Source organism: Pseudophryne corroboree, chromosome 3 (genome assembly GCF_028390025.1).
Source record: "Pseudophryne corroboree isolate aPseCor3 chromosome 3, aPseCor3.hap2, whole genome shotgun sequence".
Taxonomy (NCBI): Eukaryota; Metazoa; Chordata; class Amphibia; order Anura; family Myobatrachidae; genus Pseudophryne; species Pseudophryne corroboree.
In genome coordinates this window covers 494650362-494671408 of record NC_086446.1, presented here as the reverse complement: position 1 = coordinate 494671408, position 21047 = coordinate 494650362, and the positions used below count along the sequence as shown (strand labels likewise).

Here is a 21047-nt window from a genome sequence, read left to right as displayed (position 1 = left end):
GGTTCAGGGGAGGGGAGGGGAGGGTTGGTTAGGAGGGAAGGGACTGCTATATGGGTTTAGGGGAGGATAGAGACTGCTATATGGGTCCAGCGGGGAGGGGGGTAGAGACTGCTATATGGGTCCAGGGGAGGATGGGGGGGGGGGGGGGAGCTAGTAACTGTGCCCAGGGAGAGACAGGAGCTGTGAATACCAGCATTACACAGGATGCTGTTTGTTTTGAGCACTGTTTTTTTTATTAATTTTTTTTATTACTGGATTACTTTTTTTAGACATTTTGTATTTTGTCCGTAAAAAACTACGTATTTAATGTATATTGTGGTGTATGTTTTTATAGTGTTATATATATATATATATATATATATATACACATATACACACACACACTATGTTTTTTGTTTTTATTGTTTATATATACATAACTATGGGCCTAATTCAGACCTGATCGCTAGCAGGCGATTTTTGCACTGCTGCGATCAGGTAGACGCCACCTACAGTGGGAGGGGGTATTCACTGTGCAGGGGTGTGATCGCATCTGCAGAGAGCTGCACAAACAAAAGTTTGTGCAGTCTCTGCACAGCCCAGGACTTACTCTTCCAGTGCAATGATCGAGACCGGAGCGGATGTCAGAAACCCTCCCTCCAAACGCCAGGTCCCTCCTGCGTTTTTCCGGACACTCCTCTAAAATGGTCAATTGCCACCCACAAACGTCCTCTTCCTCTCAATCACCTTGCGATCGCCCGTGCGATCGATTTGTTCGTACCATCCCGTTGCTGCGGACCGACGCGCCTACACATTGCGGTGCATGTGCAGTTCAGACCCGATTTATAAGATATTTTGTGTGGCCCTCGACTATTCACTAGAAGTGTTAAGCGGCCCCACAGCTGAAATAATTGCCCACCCATGCTCTAACTCCAAGGCCCATGCTTTAATAGCCTCTGCCGCCCATGTAGCTGTAATATTGGGCCTTTGTGCAGCACCTGTGAGGGTGTAAATCGCTTTTAGACAACCCTCGACACATTTATCCGTAGGCTCTTTTAGAGACGTGATGGTAGTGACAGGTAGAGCTGAGGAAACCACCATCCTAGCCACATGTGAGTCTACTGGAGGAGGCGTTTCCCAATTCTTAGACAGCTCTGGCGCGAGGGGATAGTGAGCCAGCATCTTCTTTTGAGGCACAAACTTCGTACCCGGGCATTGCCAGGGTTCCTGACGTATAACCACTAGGTGGTCAGAGTGAGGTAAAACTTGTTTAATCACCTTCTGACGCTTGAACCTATCTGGTTTATTAGGAGGAACGGATGGTTCGGGATCATCTGTAATCTGCAGAATTAACTTAATAGCCTCCAAAAGATCAGGAATATCCACATGTGAACCACCCTCCCCATCAGCCGTATCTGAGTTAGAACCTGTGAGGTCAGTGTATGTGCTGTCTTCATCAGACGAGGTGTCAGTGACAGCAGTGGATTGTGAGGAGAAGAGCGCTCGCTTAGAGGACCTCTTGGACTTAGGCGAGCGTTGGTCAGACTTTTTAGTAGTCAGGAACTGGTTCAACTTCTTTAATTGAGCAGATAAATGGTCCGCCCACGGCGGGTTAGCTGCAGGGACCACATACGGTTGTACCGGCATTGGGGGTCCCATAGGGGGTGTTAGTTTATGAACTAGCGTATGCAGAAGCGTGGAAAAAGCGGCCCACGGAGGGTCAGTATGTGCCTCCGTTGCCACAGTCCCACTGGGGGGCAAGGAGCCCCCAAAACCAGAGCCCACAGCTGCTATATTCTCCCCATATGTGCCTGTGGCTTCAGCAACACCAGCAGTGTGTTCCGCCCCAGAACCGTTACCCTCACAAGCAGACATCATATAACTTGCAGTATGAGGTAACACAGTACAATTATTAGCAGCACTATATCCCTAAACCCAAACCCCTGCGCAGTGTAGTCAGCACCAGCAGAGATAAAGGAGAGATATGGTGACTAAATCACAGAGAAAAATACGTAATACAGTAGATCTTTGTGAAAATCCTATATTAAATAACACCTGACGCACCAAGCCCCCTCAGGTTATAGAATATAGGGATAGCAAGTTGAGTGAAAGACACGAGATGGACACCACTCAGCTATCAATGCACACACAAATAGTCACAGTTTGTACAATGCAGAGATTATTACAGACAATAATACTGCACTGGACTAGCTTACACAGCTATATAGCCAATAGATATAACACTACACAGTAAGAAACTGGATGTATATCACAGGGTAATTGTACTATAAACCCCTGACTAAATGCACTCTTTCTTACTAACACTGACTAAAAAGGCAGGTAGAATACTTAAGTGTCATGTAAAGGCACAGCGCTGACAACCAGGCGGCTTTACATAGGAGGATTTGCCCAAGCAGTCCCAGGAACAGTGAGCTGAGGAGTAATGGTGCCGCAGACACTGACAGGGAGTGAGGAAAGACAGAGATGCAGCTCCAGGGCGGGAACACTTGCTGGAAATGGCGCCCTGGGGCTGCGATATTAAAATCGGTTTTAAGAGAAAACCTGACCTGCGCCCATGCCATGGTGATCTAGTGGGATTGCCTGTATCCGCAGTGTCCACCGCCAACGCGCGAGGCCCGCCTCCCACTGACCGCGCCGGATCGCGATAAAGACCGGGTCCCGCGAGCGGGACCCACTTACCACCTCCTGAAGCGCGGCCACGCGTTCCTGGAGAGCCCCAGCCGTGTGTGCCTAACGTGAAGTAAACCGGAGCCTCCGCTGTAGGTACCCGGCAACCAGGGCTCGGGAGTGTACAGTGCCGCTGGGGAGAGCTGGAGCTGCAGCAGAGAATGTCAGAAGACATTTACCCCTGCTGCTGCCCTTGAAGTCTTCACTTTTTACCTCATAAAAAGCTTTTCTCAGGGCTGCTTGGAGCAGCCCCTCTGTTAAGTGCCTGCTTACTGCAGCACCAACTGACAAACTGAGCTCCTGTGCAGGGAGGCGGGGTTATAGAGGAGGCGGCACTGTGCATTCTGGGAACAGTCAAAGCTTTGAGCCTGTTGGTGCCTCGGATCAAGATCCTACTCTACTCCCCATTGTCCAGACTTGTGGAGCCCAGTGTACCCCGCAGCAGAAACGGCCAAGTTGAAACTCCAAAGGAGAATATCTTCTGCCCTCACACCAAGAAATAGATTTCTTCCAGATACGGTGGTAATGTTTTGACGTGACCACCTTACGGGCCTGGATCATAGTGGAAATAACCTTGGAGAGAAGACTTTTTCTTGTTAGAATCTCCCTCTCAACCTCCAAGCCATCAAACATAGCTGCAGTAAGTCTGAATAGACTAATGGTCCTTGTTGAAGAAGGTCCTTAAGAAGCGGCAGAGGCCAGGGCTCCTCCAGAGACAAGGTCAGGAGGTCTGCATACCAGGCCCATCGATGCCAATCCGGGGCAATGAGAATTGCCTGAACACTTTCCCTTTTGAGTCTTTTCAGAACTCTTGGAATGAGAGGTATTGGAGGAAACAGATACACAAACTGGTAAATCCACGGTGCCATCAAAGCGTCCACAGCTTCCACCTGCTGATCCCTCGTTCTGGAACAGTAACAACGGAGCTTCTTGTTGAGACGAGAAGCCATCAGGTCTATCTGCGGTCAGCCCCACCAGTGAACCAGCTGTTGAAACACCTGAGGGTGAAGGCTCGATTCCCCCGGATGAAGGTCGTGCCTGCTGAGGAAGTCTGCTTCCCAGTTGTCCACTCCTGGAATGAATATGGCTGAGATGGCCCTTACGTTGGCTTCCGCCCAGAGGAGTTTTCTTGATACCTCTCGCACCGCGGCCCTATTTCTTGTTCCTCCCTGTCGGTTTATGTACCGACTGCACTTGTATGGCCTGATTTCTGAGAAGATAGGAGGCCTGTAGGAGAGCATTGTAAATTGCCCTGAGTTCCAGGATGTTGATTGGTAGTGAAGATTTGAGAATCGACCACCTTCCCTGAAACTGAGCTCCCTGGGTCACAGCCCCCCAACCCCGGAGGCTGGCATTCGTTGTCAGCAGGACCCAAGATTGGGTACTGAAGCTCCAACCCTCTACAAGGTGAGAGATATGGAGCCACCATAACAGGGAGTTACGTGCCTTTGGTGACAGGATTATATACTGGAGCATCTGCAGGAGAGACCCTGCCCACTTATCCAGAAGATCCAGCTGCAACGGGCAGGCATGGAATCTGCTGTACTGGATCGCTTCGTAGGAGGCCACCATCTTGCCCAGTAGACGGATGCAAAGATGAATCGACACCTTGCGAGATCTGAGTACCGAGTGGACCATAGCCTGGATTGTCAAGGCTATGTCCATGGGGAGGAATACATAGTAACATAGTTTCTGAGGATGAAAAAAGACAATTGTCCTTCGAGTTCAACCTATTTGAGTCTCCAACGCTATATTAATTCCAGGACTAATTTTAACTTTTGCTAGTCGGCCATTGTGTGTATTATTCTTTTTATAACTATAGCGTGTGATCTAATCTATGCACCATAGCCCTGTATATCATTATCCATTAGGAATGTATCTAGACCATTCTTAAAAGTGTTGACCGAGTCCACCATTACTTCTCTCTGGGCCACTGTGTCCGGTATCATCCCCAGGAACTGAATTATCTGTGACGATTCCAGGTGAGAATGGCGTCTTGCAAGGTAACTCTTGCTACAGGTGAAGCTGGTAAGGCTGCCTTGAAGTATCTGGGAGGAGGCAGTACTTGAAATTCCAGCCGATACCCTTGGGATATGAGGTCCCTCACCCAAGGATCCTGGCAGGACTTTGCCCACACATGAGCGAAGTGTTGAAGGTGAACACCTACCTGAAAGTCGCCTCGCTGCTGGGACCAACCGTCACGCAGAGGGCTTAGTAGATGAGGATCCAGAGGCCTGGATCCAGCAGCCGCTGGTTTACGGGCCTTATCTCAATTTCCTCTAGCAGCATTTGAGGCACCTCTGGCTCTGCTTCTGAATCTGGTCACACGAAAGGACTGCAGAGAGGGCCCAGGATAGGGACGTCTAGCAGAAGGTGCAGCAGATGGACGATATGTGGACTTACCCGCCGTTGTCTGAGAAATCCACTTGTTCAGTTCTTCCCCAAGCAAGGCTTCTCCTGTAAAGGGAAGATTCTCCACCCCTTTCTTGAAATCAGCATCCGAATTGAAATCAGCATCCGATTGACGCAGCCACAGAGCCCTGCGAGCCGAGACCGCCATAGCTGTGGCATGGCCATTGATGAGACATACTGTAATTCTTTTATGGCCTCACTCATGAAATTTGCAGCATCTTGGATATGATGCAGTAGTGTAATGATCTCATCCTGAGGTAGGGAGTCAAACCCCCTTATTATATTATTAGACGATTTTACCATGGCCCTTGAAATCCAGCCACAAGCTATAGTGGGCCTTTGAGCTCGCCCACCGCTGTATAAATTGATTTGAGAGTAGTTTAAATTTTGCGGTCAGCTGGGTCTTTGAGAGAGCCCCAGGTACAGGCAGCACAATTTTGCGTGACAGCCTGGATACTGAAGTATCCATGGACGGGGGATTTTCCCATACATTCCTATCCTCAGGTTGAAAAGGAAAGGAATTTAGTAACCGTTTAGAAGTTTGGAATTTCTTGTCAGGATTAACCCACGCTTCTTTAGAGAGGGAGTTTAATTCCTCTGAGATAGGAAATGTGGCAGAGGATTTTGGTTTCACATTAAAAAACAATTCCTCCTCTGGTTCTGTCTCCTTATCCGGTATGGTGAGGACTTCTTTAATAGAATAAATCAGGGTCTCAACACCCGGGACAGAGAATTGTCATCTTCCACGTCTACCTCTCCTTCATCCAGCTCTGGTATTTCAGTATCAAGAGTCAGACTGGAGCATCTGTGGAAGCGTGCGTTTATGAGAGACCAACAGAGGGGGCAGAGGAGCCTGTCTGTGGTCAGCAGACTTAACAAAAAAATCATCTACAGATTGTTTAAGGGTCTGCCTTTCCTGTCTGGCAGTAGCTAACTCTGTATTAATATTAGTAATCATGCTCTTGAATGATTCTAACCACTCAGGTTCCTGCATACTACTACCCTGTGAGGGTAGAGAACACTGGGTACATAGGAGAGACCTCCCCCGGAGAAGGTGTAAACTTAGTGTTACATGAGGCGGACACAGTCTTTTTTCCCAGACATTCTTATAGCAGAAAGACACAGAGTTAGATGAGTAAACACAGTGCAGTGACAACACAGAGAGTGAAATAGCAAACAGCACAACAACCCCAGACAGCCCGTATGGAGTGACACAGCGAGGAGTGGGACCAGCACACAATACCTCAGGTAAAGCAGTGCTCCGCTGGATGTATGTATGTATGTATGTATATATATATATATATATATATATATATATATATTTATATATATATATATATATATATTTTTTTTTTTTTTAATTATTATTTTTTTTTGTAAGGCAGCTATGTTACAACAGCTTATATGCTCCCCCCTCTCTATAAAGCCCCCTGGTACCAGTACAAATGGTGATTCAGCAGGGTCTGTGGAGGAGCAGCTTTAGCTTGCAGCCTGGCAGTCAGCAGCAGCAGGAAATGGCACCTTTCAGCCTCTGGTCCCGCTCTCTGGGAAGCCCTGCCACTTCAATGGCGCGCGCTTCCCTCACAGTTTATACTGACTGTAAACATGAATTTAATGCAAAAAGGGAGTTTAATAACCCCCTTTACCTCAGCGCCAGTCTGGGATCCGCAGCGGGCACCGCAGCTCGCAGCCAGGTAACCGCCGCACCCTAATGCCGCCCCTTGTCACTGGGGACCCGCTAACCAGGACCCCGGTGTTATCACTCACTGCACCGTGTCTATTTCAGCATCTGTCAGGGGTGGCGGCATGCTGCCGGCGTGTGCGCACACCCTGGGGGTATGTAAAACAGCGCCTCAGGAATTAAGTGTCCTGTCAGCGGGGATACGAACCATTAACCCTATAGGAGGTTGGTTCGCGCCCCCCCAAGTCCCACGACACAGGCAGATTGGTTGCCAGCTAGTGCTGCCTGAAAATAACAAACTAAATAAAAGTTTTTAAGAAAACTCTCTGGAGCTCCAGAGGAATGCACCCGGCTCCTTGGGCATATTTTTCTAAACGGAGTCTGGTGGAGGGGCATAGAGGGGAGGAGCCAGCACACACTAATGATTTCTTAAAGTGCCAGGCTCCATTGGACCCGATCTATACCCCCATGGTACTAATGTCATCCCAGTATCCCCTGGGACATTAGATAAATAATATTTAGCACAATGCAGCCAAGGGTCACACATCCTGGCAGCTATCAGTCAGTAAGGGCTGAGGTTGTAGAACTGATTAAATGTCCTGACTCATGACTCATACAGCGTCCTGATTAAAGAACTAATAATTGGACATGTCCACACTATAGCGATACAAATTGTCCAACCTCTGACCTAAATAATGCATTTGGATGATGTCTGAAGTTTCTGGAAAACTGGTGTCAGTGTTTGATAGGGAAAACTGGTTATTTCAGTCTCAAACAGAGAGTGATATCTGGGTCATTGGTCAAAAACACAAAAACAGGTAAATGGTGAAACTAGGCAGTAAATCTTTCAGATCTGCTGATCAGTTGTGCACGTAGCTATGTCACTGATTGTCAGCAAAGCTTTATAGACAAGAGTGGACTTGTATTACTGTGGATCAGAATGAGTTTGAGATGATTACAATCATCATATGGAAACCTCCTTTCCCGCCTTCAAGTCTTGTCACCAGTCCTTCTCAATAGTGTGCGTGTGTGTGTGTGTGTGTGTATATCCGGTCTCTAGATCAACAGTCATTAGGTCGACCACTACTGGTGGACAAACATTAGGTCGACAGGGTTTCTAGGTTGACATGGTCACTAGGTCGACATGTTCTAGGTCGACTGACAAAAGGTCGACATGAGTTTTTCACAAATTTTTTCATTTTTTAAACTTTTTCATACTTTCTGATCCACGTGGACTAGAATTGGGAACGTAACCTGTGCCAAGCGCAGCGAGGCACCTTGCCCGCAGCACGAGCCATGTGAGAGGACAGGGTGCACTAATTTGGGTTCCTGGTCATTCTTCGAAGAAAATGACACTAAAAATTTTTCAAAACCTCATGTCTACCTCTTGTTATGTCAACTTTGTTCATGTCGGCCTATTTTGGGTGTTGACTTAGTCGACCTAGGCAATGGTCGACCTAGGTACTGTTGACCTAAGTGGTCGACCATATGAACCACACCAGTGTGTGTGACGGGGGAGGTGTGTGCACAACCTTTTTCAGTTTGACAAAATCCTCAGTGTGTCAGAAACAAGTCAATCTTTTCTATAGCTAAAAAGTCTTAATAATTTTTCAGCTAATTTGTTCGTTAAACAATACTTGTCATTTATAAACGCAAAATGCATACTCATTATATTCTAATTTACACATAAATTAGTCTCACCAAAACTTGATGTGCCTCAAAAAAATAAACAGTAGTCCTCCAATGCGCTGTAACAACCATAACATGACAGCTCATGCAGCAGGGAAATACTTCTACTGGCTGAAATGTCAGCTTTTTGTTTTTACAGTAAAACGATAAGCATAATAAGTTGCATTATTTATCTACATGATGTTTGCTTTCTTTAATTAATGCCATCATGAAAGGGCTGCGAGGAGTCACTGGTAGTACTGTGACCATATAAAATGTTCAATACTTATCAGCAGAGGGTACATTAACGCATTTACTGTCCAACTGAAGGCTGACTATTAATTTTAGTTGTGTATTATAAGTATCTGTTAACATAAGAACTCCCTTTCCTCTAAGTGCAAGAGTCCCAGTAACTTGGTGTAATATTGCAGGATGGGGTGCATTGGCAATACAGAATCCTCCATCTTTCCATCCAGTGACAGCAGGGAGGCTGACATGAATGCTTCAGCATAGTACACTAATTAGTGCACTGTGTAGCCATGCTAATGACTGCTCCTGCATGTGTGACAAGTGTCATGCTGCTCAAGGCTGGAAAGATGTGATGTAAACTTGACAAGTCTACAGTTCAGCAGTGAAGGATTCTGGGGGATGAGTGCTCACACACTGAGACGTGGATTTTTAGTACTGCGTGTGTCAGCTTGGAAATTTCTGATTATGGGTACATTAGAGCTATGACAGATATGTGGATTAGCAAATGTGCTCCTCTATTGTGAGAGATCAGCTATCCCCAGTCAGTGACATAGTAGGCTTTCCTCTGTATGGCACATGTCACCTTTGCACTAACCAGGGACCCTACATCTGCATATGCTGGAAGACAAGGGCGCATCATTAGTCTTCTCTGAGTCACATCACGGGTTTAGATGTCTTATATAAAATATATAATGGCAATAAGTCAGTGAGAACTGAAATATCCACAGAAACGGAGTAATAGTAAAACAATAACATGAGATTTCATCATAGTTCTGCACAATTAGTTTCATAATTAAAATCGATTTATTCACACATAAGAAGATTTGCATCTACGATTCACTATAAAATAATTTTATCCCTATTACATTTAATTGCTATAATTTCAATAAGTAGGTAAGCAACAGGGCAGTTATAAAACTACTGTCAAATGAATCCAGTAAAATGCAATACAAATGCAGCATGGTGATTGGGAAATGTGTAGTTCTTGTGACTCCAATAGAAAAGAGGGCTGGATTTTTAAGATTGACATGATCAGCACCTTTTATGTAACGTATGTAGCATCTGTAACGTTAAATGGTAAGGAACTTTCAACACCAGGATAAACTGCGAGGTCAGAGGGATTAAAGGGTATTTGGTCATCAACCTACTATCAATGTCCTTACACAGTTTATATATGCAATTGGTTTATACATGTACACCCAGGGGCGTATCTACCCATTGGCCAGGATGGCACTCGCCAGGGGCACCAGCCGAGCAGGGGGGCGCCGCCCTCGGCCAATGGGTGGAATCACTTAAGCCGTAGTGCCTGGCAATACCTGCTGTGCGGAGATGCCTGTTCATTGCCTGGGATGGAGGGTGGAGGATCGCTCAGCAGGCAGGAGCTTGCGCTGGTGTCCGGCACCGCAATGCACTACAGGGAAGAAACTGAAAAACTACAACTCCCAGCAAACCTGGCTGTCGGGAGCTCCCGGGGGCAAGGGCTGCCGGGAGCTGTCGTTTATTTTCAGTTTCTTCTCGTAGTTTGGTGCGGTGCCGGACACCAGCGCCAGCTCCCGCCTGCTGAGCGACCCTCCATCCCAGGCAGCTCAGCACAGCAGGTACTGCAAGACACTACGGCTATCTGCTGGCATGTTGTGGGGTGGGGCTATGTGCTGTGTTGGGAGGCTATGTATGTGCTGGGAGTGGGGGAGACTACTACAACTATGTGCTAGGGGCGGATTACAGCTATGGGCTGGGCGGTGGATGGGGACTGTGGCTATGTGCTTGGGGAGGTGAGGGGCTATGTGCAGGGAGGAGGACTATGGCTATCTATGCTGGCAGGGAACTATGGTTATGTGATGGGAGGTGGGTGGGGACTACTATATGACTGTATTGGAAGAGGTGGAGACTACGGCTATGTGCTGGGGGGCTACGGCTATTGCTTTGGGAGGTAGGGGCTATGGCTATTTACTGGGAGGGGGATGGGGACTATGACTATATGACTGTGGGGGCTTATCTGGCACCGTGGGGGCATATCTGGCACTATGAGGGCATATCTAGCACTGTGGGGGCATGTGTATCTGGCAATGTGGGGACATATCTGGTAATATGGGGGCATATCTGGCACTGTGGGGGCAAATGTGTATCTGACACTGTGGGGGCATATGTGTATCTGGCACTGTGGGGGCATATCTAACACCATGGGGGCATATCTGGCACTGTGGGCGCATATGTGTATCTGATACTATTGGGGGCATATGTGTATCTGACACTGCACTATTGGGGTCATATGAGTATCACACCCCAATTTTCATTGGCCATGCACCCATTTTTTGGTGTGGGTGCGCCGAAGGTGCGTGCACACAGTACCACTAAGGATTTTTTTCTACTTGCACCACTGGGTAGTGCGCTGCACTGCACTTCTTTGCACTGCTATTTGATTATACTACCTGGTCTTGGGTGACATTGCCTCCTCAGCCAGGCCAGGCACTGCTGATGTCTCCTCAGTGTTATAAGAATTACTGTGTGGGCATAATGTGTAAAGTGAACTGCTACTGTGTGGGCATGATGTGTATAAGGGTTACTACTGTGTAGCGTAATTTGAATTGGGGGAACTATTGTATGGTCATGCCCCTTTCCCACAAGATTGTGTCCCTTTTTTGCACATGCACCTTCCCTATTTCAAATATGGGGGGCGCCAGTCCCTTACTTTGCCAGTGGCGCCTGAACCCCTGGATCCACCTCTGCGTACACCATTGTATCTCTATTGTACAGTGCAATGTTCAGAAGTCTGACAGGGACTGTGTCAAAGAAAACAGAATGATGTATATCAGTGGGAAGCTGCAATACCACATATGCAAACATTATGTAATAATATTTATATAGTGAGCTTACGGAAATAGGGAATATATCAGCCTATAATGGGAGTAATATGCTAAATAATGGCTCCCCATGTCCTGCTGCACGAACATACTTTAATCCCTCCATGTGCCTATTGTTAGGGTGTGGATCATTAGGCTGACAGTCACTAGGTCGATCTCATATGATCGACAGGGTCAAAAGGTTGAAAGTGAAAAGGTAGACACCTGAAAAGAGAATCTAATCCATGGCCAATTACCTGTGCCACCTTAATCAGTAAGTGTGGATTACCCAATGCGTTAATACTAGTGATGAGCGGGTTCGGTTCCTCGGAAACCGAACCCCCCCGAACTTCACCCATTTTACACGGGTCCGAGGCATACTCGGATTCTCCCGTATGGCTCAGTTAATCCGAGCGCGCCCGAACGTCATCATCCCGCTGTCGGATTCTCGCGAGATTCGGATTCTATATAAGCAGCCGCGCGTCGCCGCCATTTTCACTCGTGCATTGGAAATGTTAGGGCGAGGACGTGGCTGGCGTCCTCTCCGTTTATTAATAATATTTGTGCTACTGCTTATTGCTTAATTGTGGGGACTGGGGAGCAGCTGTATTATATAGGAGGAGTACAGTGCAGAGTTTTGCTGACCAGTGACCACCAGTATACGTTGTCTGCCTGAAAAACACTCCATATCTGTGCTCAGTGTGCTGCATATATCTGTGCTCACACTGCTTAATTGTGGGGACTGGGGAGCAGCTCTATTATATAGGAGGAGTACAGTGCAGTTTTGCTGACCAGTGACCACCAGTATACATTGTCTGCCTGAAAAACACTCCATATCTGTGCTCAGTGTGCTGCATATATCTGTGCTCACACTGCTTAATTGTGGGGACTGGGGAGCAGCTGTATTATATAGGAGGAGTACAATGCAGAGTTTTGCTGACCAGTGACCACCAGTATACGTTGTCTGCCTGAAAAACACTCCATATCTGTGCTCAGTGTGCTGCATATATCTGTGCTCACACTGCTTAATTGTGGGGACTGGGGAGCAGCTGTATTATATAGGAGGAGTACAGTGCAGAGTTTTGCTGACCAGTGACCACCAGTATATATAGCAGTACGGTACGGAAGGCCACTGCTCTACCTACCTCTGTGTCATCAAGTATACTATCCATCTAGTATCTATACCTGTGGTGCATTTTAGTTTTGCAGTTTGCTGACAGTGACCACCAGTATATATAGCAGTACGGTACGGAAGGCCACTGCTCTACCTACCTCTGTGTCGTCAAGTATACTATCCATCTAGATTCTATACCTGTGGTGCATTTTAGTTTTGCAGTTTGCTGACAGTGACCACCAGTATATATAGCAGTACGGTACGGAAGGCCACTGCTCTACCTACCTCTGTGACGTCAAGTATACTATCCATCCATACCTGTGGTGCATTTCAGTTGTGCGCAGTATATATAGTAGTAGGCCATTGCTATTGATACTGGCATATAATTCCACACATTAAAAAATGGAGAACAAAAATGTGGAGGGTAAAATAGGGAAAGATCAAGATCCACTTCCACCTCGTGCTGAAGCTGCTGCCACTAGTCATGGCCGAGACAATGAAATGCCATCAACGTCGTCTGCCAAGGCCGATGCCCAATGTCATAGTAGAGAGCATGTAGAATCCAAAAAACAAAAGTTCAGTAAAATGACCCAAAAATCAAAATTAAAAGCGTCTGAGGAGAAGCGTAAACTTGCCAATATGCCATTTACGACACGGAGTGGCAAGGAACGGCTGAGGCCCTGGCCTATGTTCATGGCTAGTGGTTCAGCTTCACATGAGGATGGAAGCACTCATCCTCTCGCTAGAAAACTGCAGTGCCACTCCTAGATAGGCCAGGTGTTTGTGTCGGCCACTTGTGTCGCTTAGCTTAGTCACACAGCGACTTTGGTGCGCCTCTTTTTTTCTTTGCATCATGTGCTGTTTGGGGACTATTTTTTTGAAGTGCCATCCTGTCTGACACTGCAGTGCCACTCCTAGATGGGCCACGTGTTTGTGTCGGCCACTTGTGTCGCTTAGCTTAGTCACACAGCGACCTTGGTACGCCTCTTTTTTTCTTTGCATCATGTGCTGTTTGGGGACTATTTTTTTGAAGTGCCATCCTGCCTGACACTGCAGTGCCACTCCTAGATGGGCTAGGTGTTTGTGTCGGCCACTTGGGTCGCTTAGCTTAGTCACACAGCTACCTCATTGCGCCTCTTTATTTCTTTGCATCATGTGCTGTTTTGGGACTATTTTTTTTAAGTGCCATCCTGTCTGACACTGCAGTGCCACTCCTAGATGGGCCAGGTGTTTGTGTCGGCCACTTGGGTCGCTTAGCTTAGTCACACAGCTACCTCATTGCGCCTCTTTTTTTCTTTGCATCATGTGCTGTTTGGGGACTATTTTTTTGAAGTGCCATCCTGTCTGACACTGCAGTGCCACTCCTAGATGGGCCAGGTGTTTGTGTCGGCCACTTGGGTCGCTTAGCTTAGTCATCCAGTGAGCTCGGTGCAAATTTTAGGACTAAAAATAATATTGTGAGGTGTGAGGTGTTCAGAATAGACTGGAAATGAGTGGAAATTATGGTTATTGAGGTTAATAATACTATGGGATCAAAATGACCCCCAAATTCTATGATTTAAGCTGTTTTTGAGGGTGTTTTGTAAAAAGAAAACCGAATCCAAAACACACCCGAATCAGACAAAAAAATTTCAGGGAGGTTTTGCCAAAACGCGTCCGAATCCAAAATACGGCCGCGGAACCGAATCCAAAACCAAAACACAAAACCCGAAAAATTTCCGGTGCACATCACTAGTTAATACCCAGAGGTGGACATTCCCTCTTAGCTTCAAATCTGTGTAGAAAAGTCTGTGACCAAAGGCACCCTGTGGGGCTTAACCCGCGGGGAAACCCATAGATATATAAATAACTTAATAGATTAAATAAACTAAATAGAGGGCAAGATCTAATCTCTCCATGCTTGGGTCCAGGCTATGTGTGCACTATATAAATAACTGGTAATAATAAATAAATAATGGCTTCATTGGGAAGGTGTATGGCCACAGAATAGTACCAGTTCACATTACACAGTAGTGTCCGTTATTGACATTACACCACACAGTAGTACCCATTATACACATTGTGCCACACAGTAGAACACCTTATACACATTATGCCACACAGTAGAGACCCTTATACACATTACACTATGGTTGAGCCGATATGGAAATAGCTGTATTTAACTATTTACTTGTTTAATTCAAATACAATTAAAAAAGCTACATATGCCCTGACTGACCCCCAATTTCTGAATAAAAAATAAAGCCCCAAATGTGACCCCCCAAGACCTGATAAACCCCTATGTCTGAATGAAAATAATGCACCAAATGAGTTCCGCCATGTGGCGGCTGTCAGTGTCTCCTGCTGTCACCTCTGGCCTGCCCTGTTCCCTACCTTGTCTCCGAGTCAGTGTGGACCCTCTGCTTCTTCTCCTCCTGCTCTGCGGCTGCCAGTACAGTGGGCAGGGGCAGTGGTGGGCGGCAGCACAGCCTCTTTTTTTGGTGCCAGGAGCTCGCGCTCTGCCAGAGCCACCCTTGCTACACCCCTGCCCATTGGAGATGGTTTCCCCCTCCAGGACTTTCCCGGAGGAGATTAAATGATGGTCAGCTAAATTGCAGCATGCCCACTTGTAAATGCACAAACAAGGGTACTGGACATGCCAATAGTGTCTATACCTTCTCCTCCCGAGTGACCCCTCCACCTTCACCCATACTACTGTCACGGGGCTGCATCTCTAACACAGTGCGGAATAGTTTTTCTGAGGTCTGAGTCAAGAAGCCAATCTCTGCGTTGGGGTGAAGGCCATACAGGTAGGGAGATTCCGCTGGTAGGACATCATCAATATACTGAAACAAGAAGTAAAACAGTAGTATGTACAGCGTATGTACTGTGAAAGTCAGGAATACAATTTTATATGGAACATCAAACATTGTAATTGTTTTTTTCATGACTAATGTAATGTATATAAAATATTACATAGTGCAAGAATTGCTTGTTTCAAGCCATCTCTTGCAGAATTTCAAGATACAATGGAAGGAAAATGACACATGTCCAATATAACCAAACCACCTCTAACGGGAGCTTTGACAATTCCTTACTAACGTAATATCAGCCTCCAACATAATAGGTAGTGCTTACTCAAACCCTCTGTCTAATGGATAAACTCATCAACCCATTACCTAGTCACACAGTCTCTCTTCTAGTACTTCTGCCTCTCTAGTAGTACTCTCTCTACTGGTATTTATCCAATAACAGTGTCCCTGATTCAGATGTGGACGCAGTGCTGATGTTTATGAAGTTGAGTGATTATTTGCTATTGCACATGTGTGAAAAGTCCTGAAAACCTATACAATGCATGTGTTCCCAGATAGGATGACTCCGTATGCAGAACCTTGGGCGTTCCGGGGTGGTGCCCTGAAGTCTCATGGGCATGTTATGGAAGTGTCGCAGGCATGCCAATGCAAGTGGCTGTGTTCTCAAATGCAGTACCACAGCCACAGAGGCCATGTTAACCCTTAGTTGAGATGACGACACTGCCATAGGATTGTGCAAGTGTCAATGGTGAGAGCAATAATGCGTTGATGGCTTGTTTACAATCACCTGTGGCTTTACACTGTCCATGGCAATTGAAAGTGATCATCTCAGGGCTTCGGGTTGGTGGTCCAGGAACAAATCAAATTATATATGGGCAAAGTGATAAGCAAAACCAGTGCTGGTGGCTGCCATTTCATAAATCGTGGACAATCAGAAGCACAACTGTACACCACCACATAACTGACCCTGAGGATGACAGGTAGGCACAATTTACTTAATTCCCCTCCCCCCCAAAATTTATCAATAAAATACTTTTATCCCAGGGGTGCCGTGAAAAAAATGCTAATACTCTAGGGCGACATGATTCAAAAAAGTTTGGGAACCACTGATGTATCACCATTAATGGCTAGCTTCTAGCCATTCCAAAATACTCTTATCTCCTATTGTCACCGGAAGATTCAATGGCTGGTGTTTCTATTAGAGATGAGCGGGTTCGGTTCTCTGCCTGAAAAAAAACGATACACAGTGTGACACAGTCACATACCATATCTGTGCTCAGCCCAGTGTGCTGCATCATATGTAATACTGTATATCATTATCTGACTGTGCTGAGTGCTCACTGCTCACACAGCTTAATTGTGGGGGAGACTGGGGAGCAGTTATAGCAGGAGTACATATTTTAAGTACAGTGCACACTTTTGCTGCCAGAGTGCCACTGCCAGTGTGACTGACCAGTGACCACTGACCACCAGTATTGTGATTGTCTGCTGACCACCAGTATATTGTGATTGTCTGCCTGAAAAAGTTAAACACTCGTCGTGTGGTGTTTTTATAAACGCATTCTGCAGACAGTGTCCAGCAGGTCCGTCATTACATAATATATACCTGTCCGGCTGCAGTACTAGTGTGATATATATATATTTTAATTTTATCTCATTATCATCCAGTCTATATTAGCAGCAGACACAGTACGGTAGTCCACGGCTGTAGCTACCTCTGTGTCGGCAGTCGCTCGTCCATCCATAATTGTATACCACCTACCCGTGTTTTTTTTTTTTCTATCTTCTTGATACTAGTAGCTTACTTTAGGAGTCTGCAGTGCTGAGTCTGACAGACAGTGTCCAGCAGGTCCGTCATTACATAATATATACCTGTCCGGCTGCAGTACTAGTGTGATATATATATATTTTAATTTTATCTCATTATCATCCAGTCTATATTAGCAGCAGACACAGTACGGTAGTCCACGGCTGTAGCTACCTCTGTGTCGGCAGTCGCTCGTCCATCCATAATTGTATACCACCTACCCGTGGTTTTTTTTTTTTTCTATCTTCTTGATACTAGTAGCTTACTTTAGGAGTCTGCAGTGCTGAGTCTGACAGACAGTGTCCAGCAGGTCCGTCATTACATAATATATACCTGTCCGGCTGCAGTACTAGTGTGATATATATATATTTTAATTTTATCTCATTATCATCCAGTCTATATTAGCAGCAGACACAGTACGGTAGTCCACGGCTGTAGCTACCTCTGTGTCGGCAGTCGCTCGTCCATCCATAATTGTATACCACCTACCCGTGTTTTTTTTTTTTTCTATCTTCTTGATACTAGTAGCTTACTTTAGGAGTCTGCAGTGCTGACAGACAGTGTCCAGCAGGTCCGTCATTACATAATATATACCTGTCCGGCTGCAGTACTAGTGTGATATATAAATATATTTTAATTTTATCTCATTATCATCCAGTCTATATTAGCAGCAGACACAGTACGGTAGTCCACGGCTGTAGCTACCTCTGTGTCGGCAGTCGCTCGTCCATCCATAATTGTATACCACCTACCCGTGGTTTTTTTTTTCTATCTTCTTGATACTAGTAGCTTACTTTAGGAGTCTGCAGTGCTGAGTCTGACAGACAGTGTCCAGCAGGTCCGTCATTACATAATATATACCTGTCCGGCTGCAGTACTAGTGTGATATATATATATATATTTTAATTTTATCTCATTATCATCCAGTCTATATTAGCAGCAGACACAGTACGGTAGTCCACGGCTGTAGCTACCTCTGTGTCGGCAGTCGCTCGTCATCCATAAGTATACTAGTATCCATCCATCTCCATTGTTTACCTGAGGTGCCTTTTAGTTGTGCCTATTAAAATATAGAGAACAAAAATGTTGAGGTTCCAAAAATAGGGAAAGATCAAGATCGACTTCCACCTCGTGCTGAAGCTGCTGCCACTAGTCATGGCCGAGACGATGAAATGCCAGCAACGTCGTCTGCCAAGGCCGATGCCCAATGTCATAGTACAGAGCATGTAAAATCCAAAACACCAAATATCAGTAAAAAAAGGACTAAAAAATCTAAAATAAAATTGTCGGAGGAGAAGCGTAAACTTGCCAATATGCCATTTACCACACGGAGTGGCAAGGAACGGCTGAGGCCCTGGCCTATGTTCATGGCTAGTGGTTCAGCTTCACATGAGGATGGAAGCACTCAGCCTCTCGCTAGAAAAATGAAAAGACTCAAGCTGGCAAAAAGCACAGCAAAGAACTGTGCGTTCTTCGAAATCCCAAATCCACAAGGAGAGTCCAATTGTGTCGGTTGCGATGCCTGACCTTTCCAACACTGGACGTGAAGAGCATGCGCCTTCCACCATTTGCACGCCCCCTGCAAGTGCTGGAAGGAGCACCCGCAGTCCAGTTCCTGATAGTCAGATTGAAGATGTCAGTGTTGAAGTACACCAGGATGAGGAGGATATGGGTGTTGCTGGCGCTGGGGAGGAAATTGACAAGGAGGATTCTGATGGTGAGGTGGTTTGTTTAAGTCAGGCACCCGGGGAGACACCTGTTGTCCGTGGGAGGAATATGGCCATTGACATGCCTGGTGAAAATACCAAAAAAATCAGCTCTTCGGTGTGGAAGTATTTCAACAGAAATGCGGACAACATTTGTCAAGCCGTGTGTTGCCTTTGTCAAGCTGTAATAAGTAGGGGTAAGGACGTTAACCACCTCGGAACATCCTCCCTTATACGTCACCTGCAGCGCATTCATAATAAGTCAGTGACAAGTTCAAAAACTTTGGGCGACAGCGGAAGCAGTCCACTGACCAGTAAATCCCTTCCTCTTGTAACCAAGCTCACGCAAACCACCCCACCAACTCCCTCAGTGTCAATTTCCTCCTTCCCCAGGAATGCCAATAGTCCTGCAGGCCATGTCACTGGCAATTCTGACGAGTCCTCTCCTGCCTGGGATTCCTCCGATGCATCCTTGCGTGTAACGCCTACTGCTGCTGGCGCTGCTGTTGTTGCTGCTGGGAGTCGATGGTCATCCCAGAGGGGAAGTCGTACTCGTAAGACCACTTTTACTACTTCCACCAAGCAATTGACTGTCCAACAGTCCTTTGCGAGGAAGATGAAATATCACAGCAGTCATCCTGCTGCAAAGCGGATAACTGAGGCCTTGGCATCCTGGGTGGTGAGAAACGTGGTTCCGGTATCCATCATTACTGCAGAGCCAACTAGAGACTTGTTGGAGGTACTGTGTCCCCGGTACCAAATACCATCTAGGTTCCATTTCTCTAGGCAGGCGATACCGAAAATGTACACAGACCTCAGAAAAAGAGTCACCAGTGTCCTAAAAAATGCAGCTGTACCCAATGTCCACTTAACCACGGACATGTGGACAAGTGGAGCAGGGCAGGGTCAGGACTATATGACTGTGACAGCCCACTGAGTAGATGTATGGACTCCCGCCGCAAGAACAGCAGCGGCGGCACCAGTAGCAGCATCTCGCAAACGCCAACTCTTTCCTAGGCAGGCTACGCTTTGTATCACCGGTTTCCAGAATACGCACACAGCTGAAAACCTCTTACGGCAACTGAGGAAGATCATCGCGGAATGGCTTACCCCAATTGGACTCTCCTGTGGATTTGTGGCATCGGACAACGCCAGCAATATTGTGTGTGCATTAAATATGGGCAAATTCCAGCATGTCCCATGTTTTGCACATACCTTGAATTTGGTGGTGCAGAATTATTTAAAAAACGAGAGGGGCGTGCAAGAGATGCTGTCGGTGGCAAGAAGAATTGCGGGACACTTTCGGCGTACAGGCACCACGTACAGAAGACTGGAGCACCACCAAAAACGCCTGAACCTGCCCTGCCATCATCTGAAGCAAGAAGTGGTAACGAGGTGGAATTCAACCCTCTATATGCTTCAGAGGTTGGAGGAGCAGCAAAAGGCCATTCAAGCCTATACAACTGAGCACGATATAGGACGTGGAATGCACCTGTCTCAAGCGCAGTGGAGAATGATTTCAACGTTGTGCAAGGTTCTGCTGCCCTTTGAACTTGCCACACGTGAAGTCAGTTCAGACACTGCCAGCCTGAGTCAGGTCATTCCCCTCATCAGGCTTTTGCAGAAGAAGCTGGAGACATTGAAGGAGGAGCTAACACAGAGCGATTCCGCTAGGCATGTGGGACTTGTGGATGGAGCCCTTAATTCGCTTAACAAGGATTCACGGGTGGTCAATCTGTTGAAATCAGAGCACTACATTTTGGCCACCGTGCTCGATCCTAGATTTAAAACCTACCTTGGATCTCTCTTTCTGGCAGACACAAGTCTGCTGGGGTTCAAAGACCTGCTGGTGAGAAAATTGTCAAGTCAAGCGGAACGCGACCTGTCAACATCTCCTCCTTCACATTCTCCCGCAACTGGGGGTGCGAGGAAAAGGCTAAGAATTCCGAGCCCACCCGCTGGCGGTGATGCAGGGCAGTCTGGAGCGACTGCTGATGCTGACATCTGGTCCGGACTGAAGGACCTGCCAACGATTACGGACATGTCGTCTACTGGCACTGCATATGATTCTCTCCCCATTGAAAGAATGGTGGAGGATTATATGAGTGACC

At 46.5% G+C, this 21047-nt stretch overlaps 1 protein-coding gene across 7 annotated transcripts in view; it reads right to left on the bottom strand.

Annotated features, from left to right (window-relative positions):
- The window catches only part of DNAH9 (dynein axonemal heavy chain 9), a 1014643-nt gene that overhangs the window by 23689 nt on the left and 969907 nt on the right, over nucleotides 1-21047 (bottom strand). For all 7 annotated transcript variants that reach the window (XM_063960955.1, XM_063960958.1, XM_063960957.1 and 4 more), the window contains one exon: nucleotides 15286-15456. In XM_063960955.1, the coding sequence (XP_063817025.1) occupies nucleotides 15286-15456 (171 nt within the window). The remainder of the gene's footprint in view (nucleotides 1-15285; nucleotides 15457-21047) is intronic.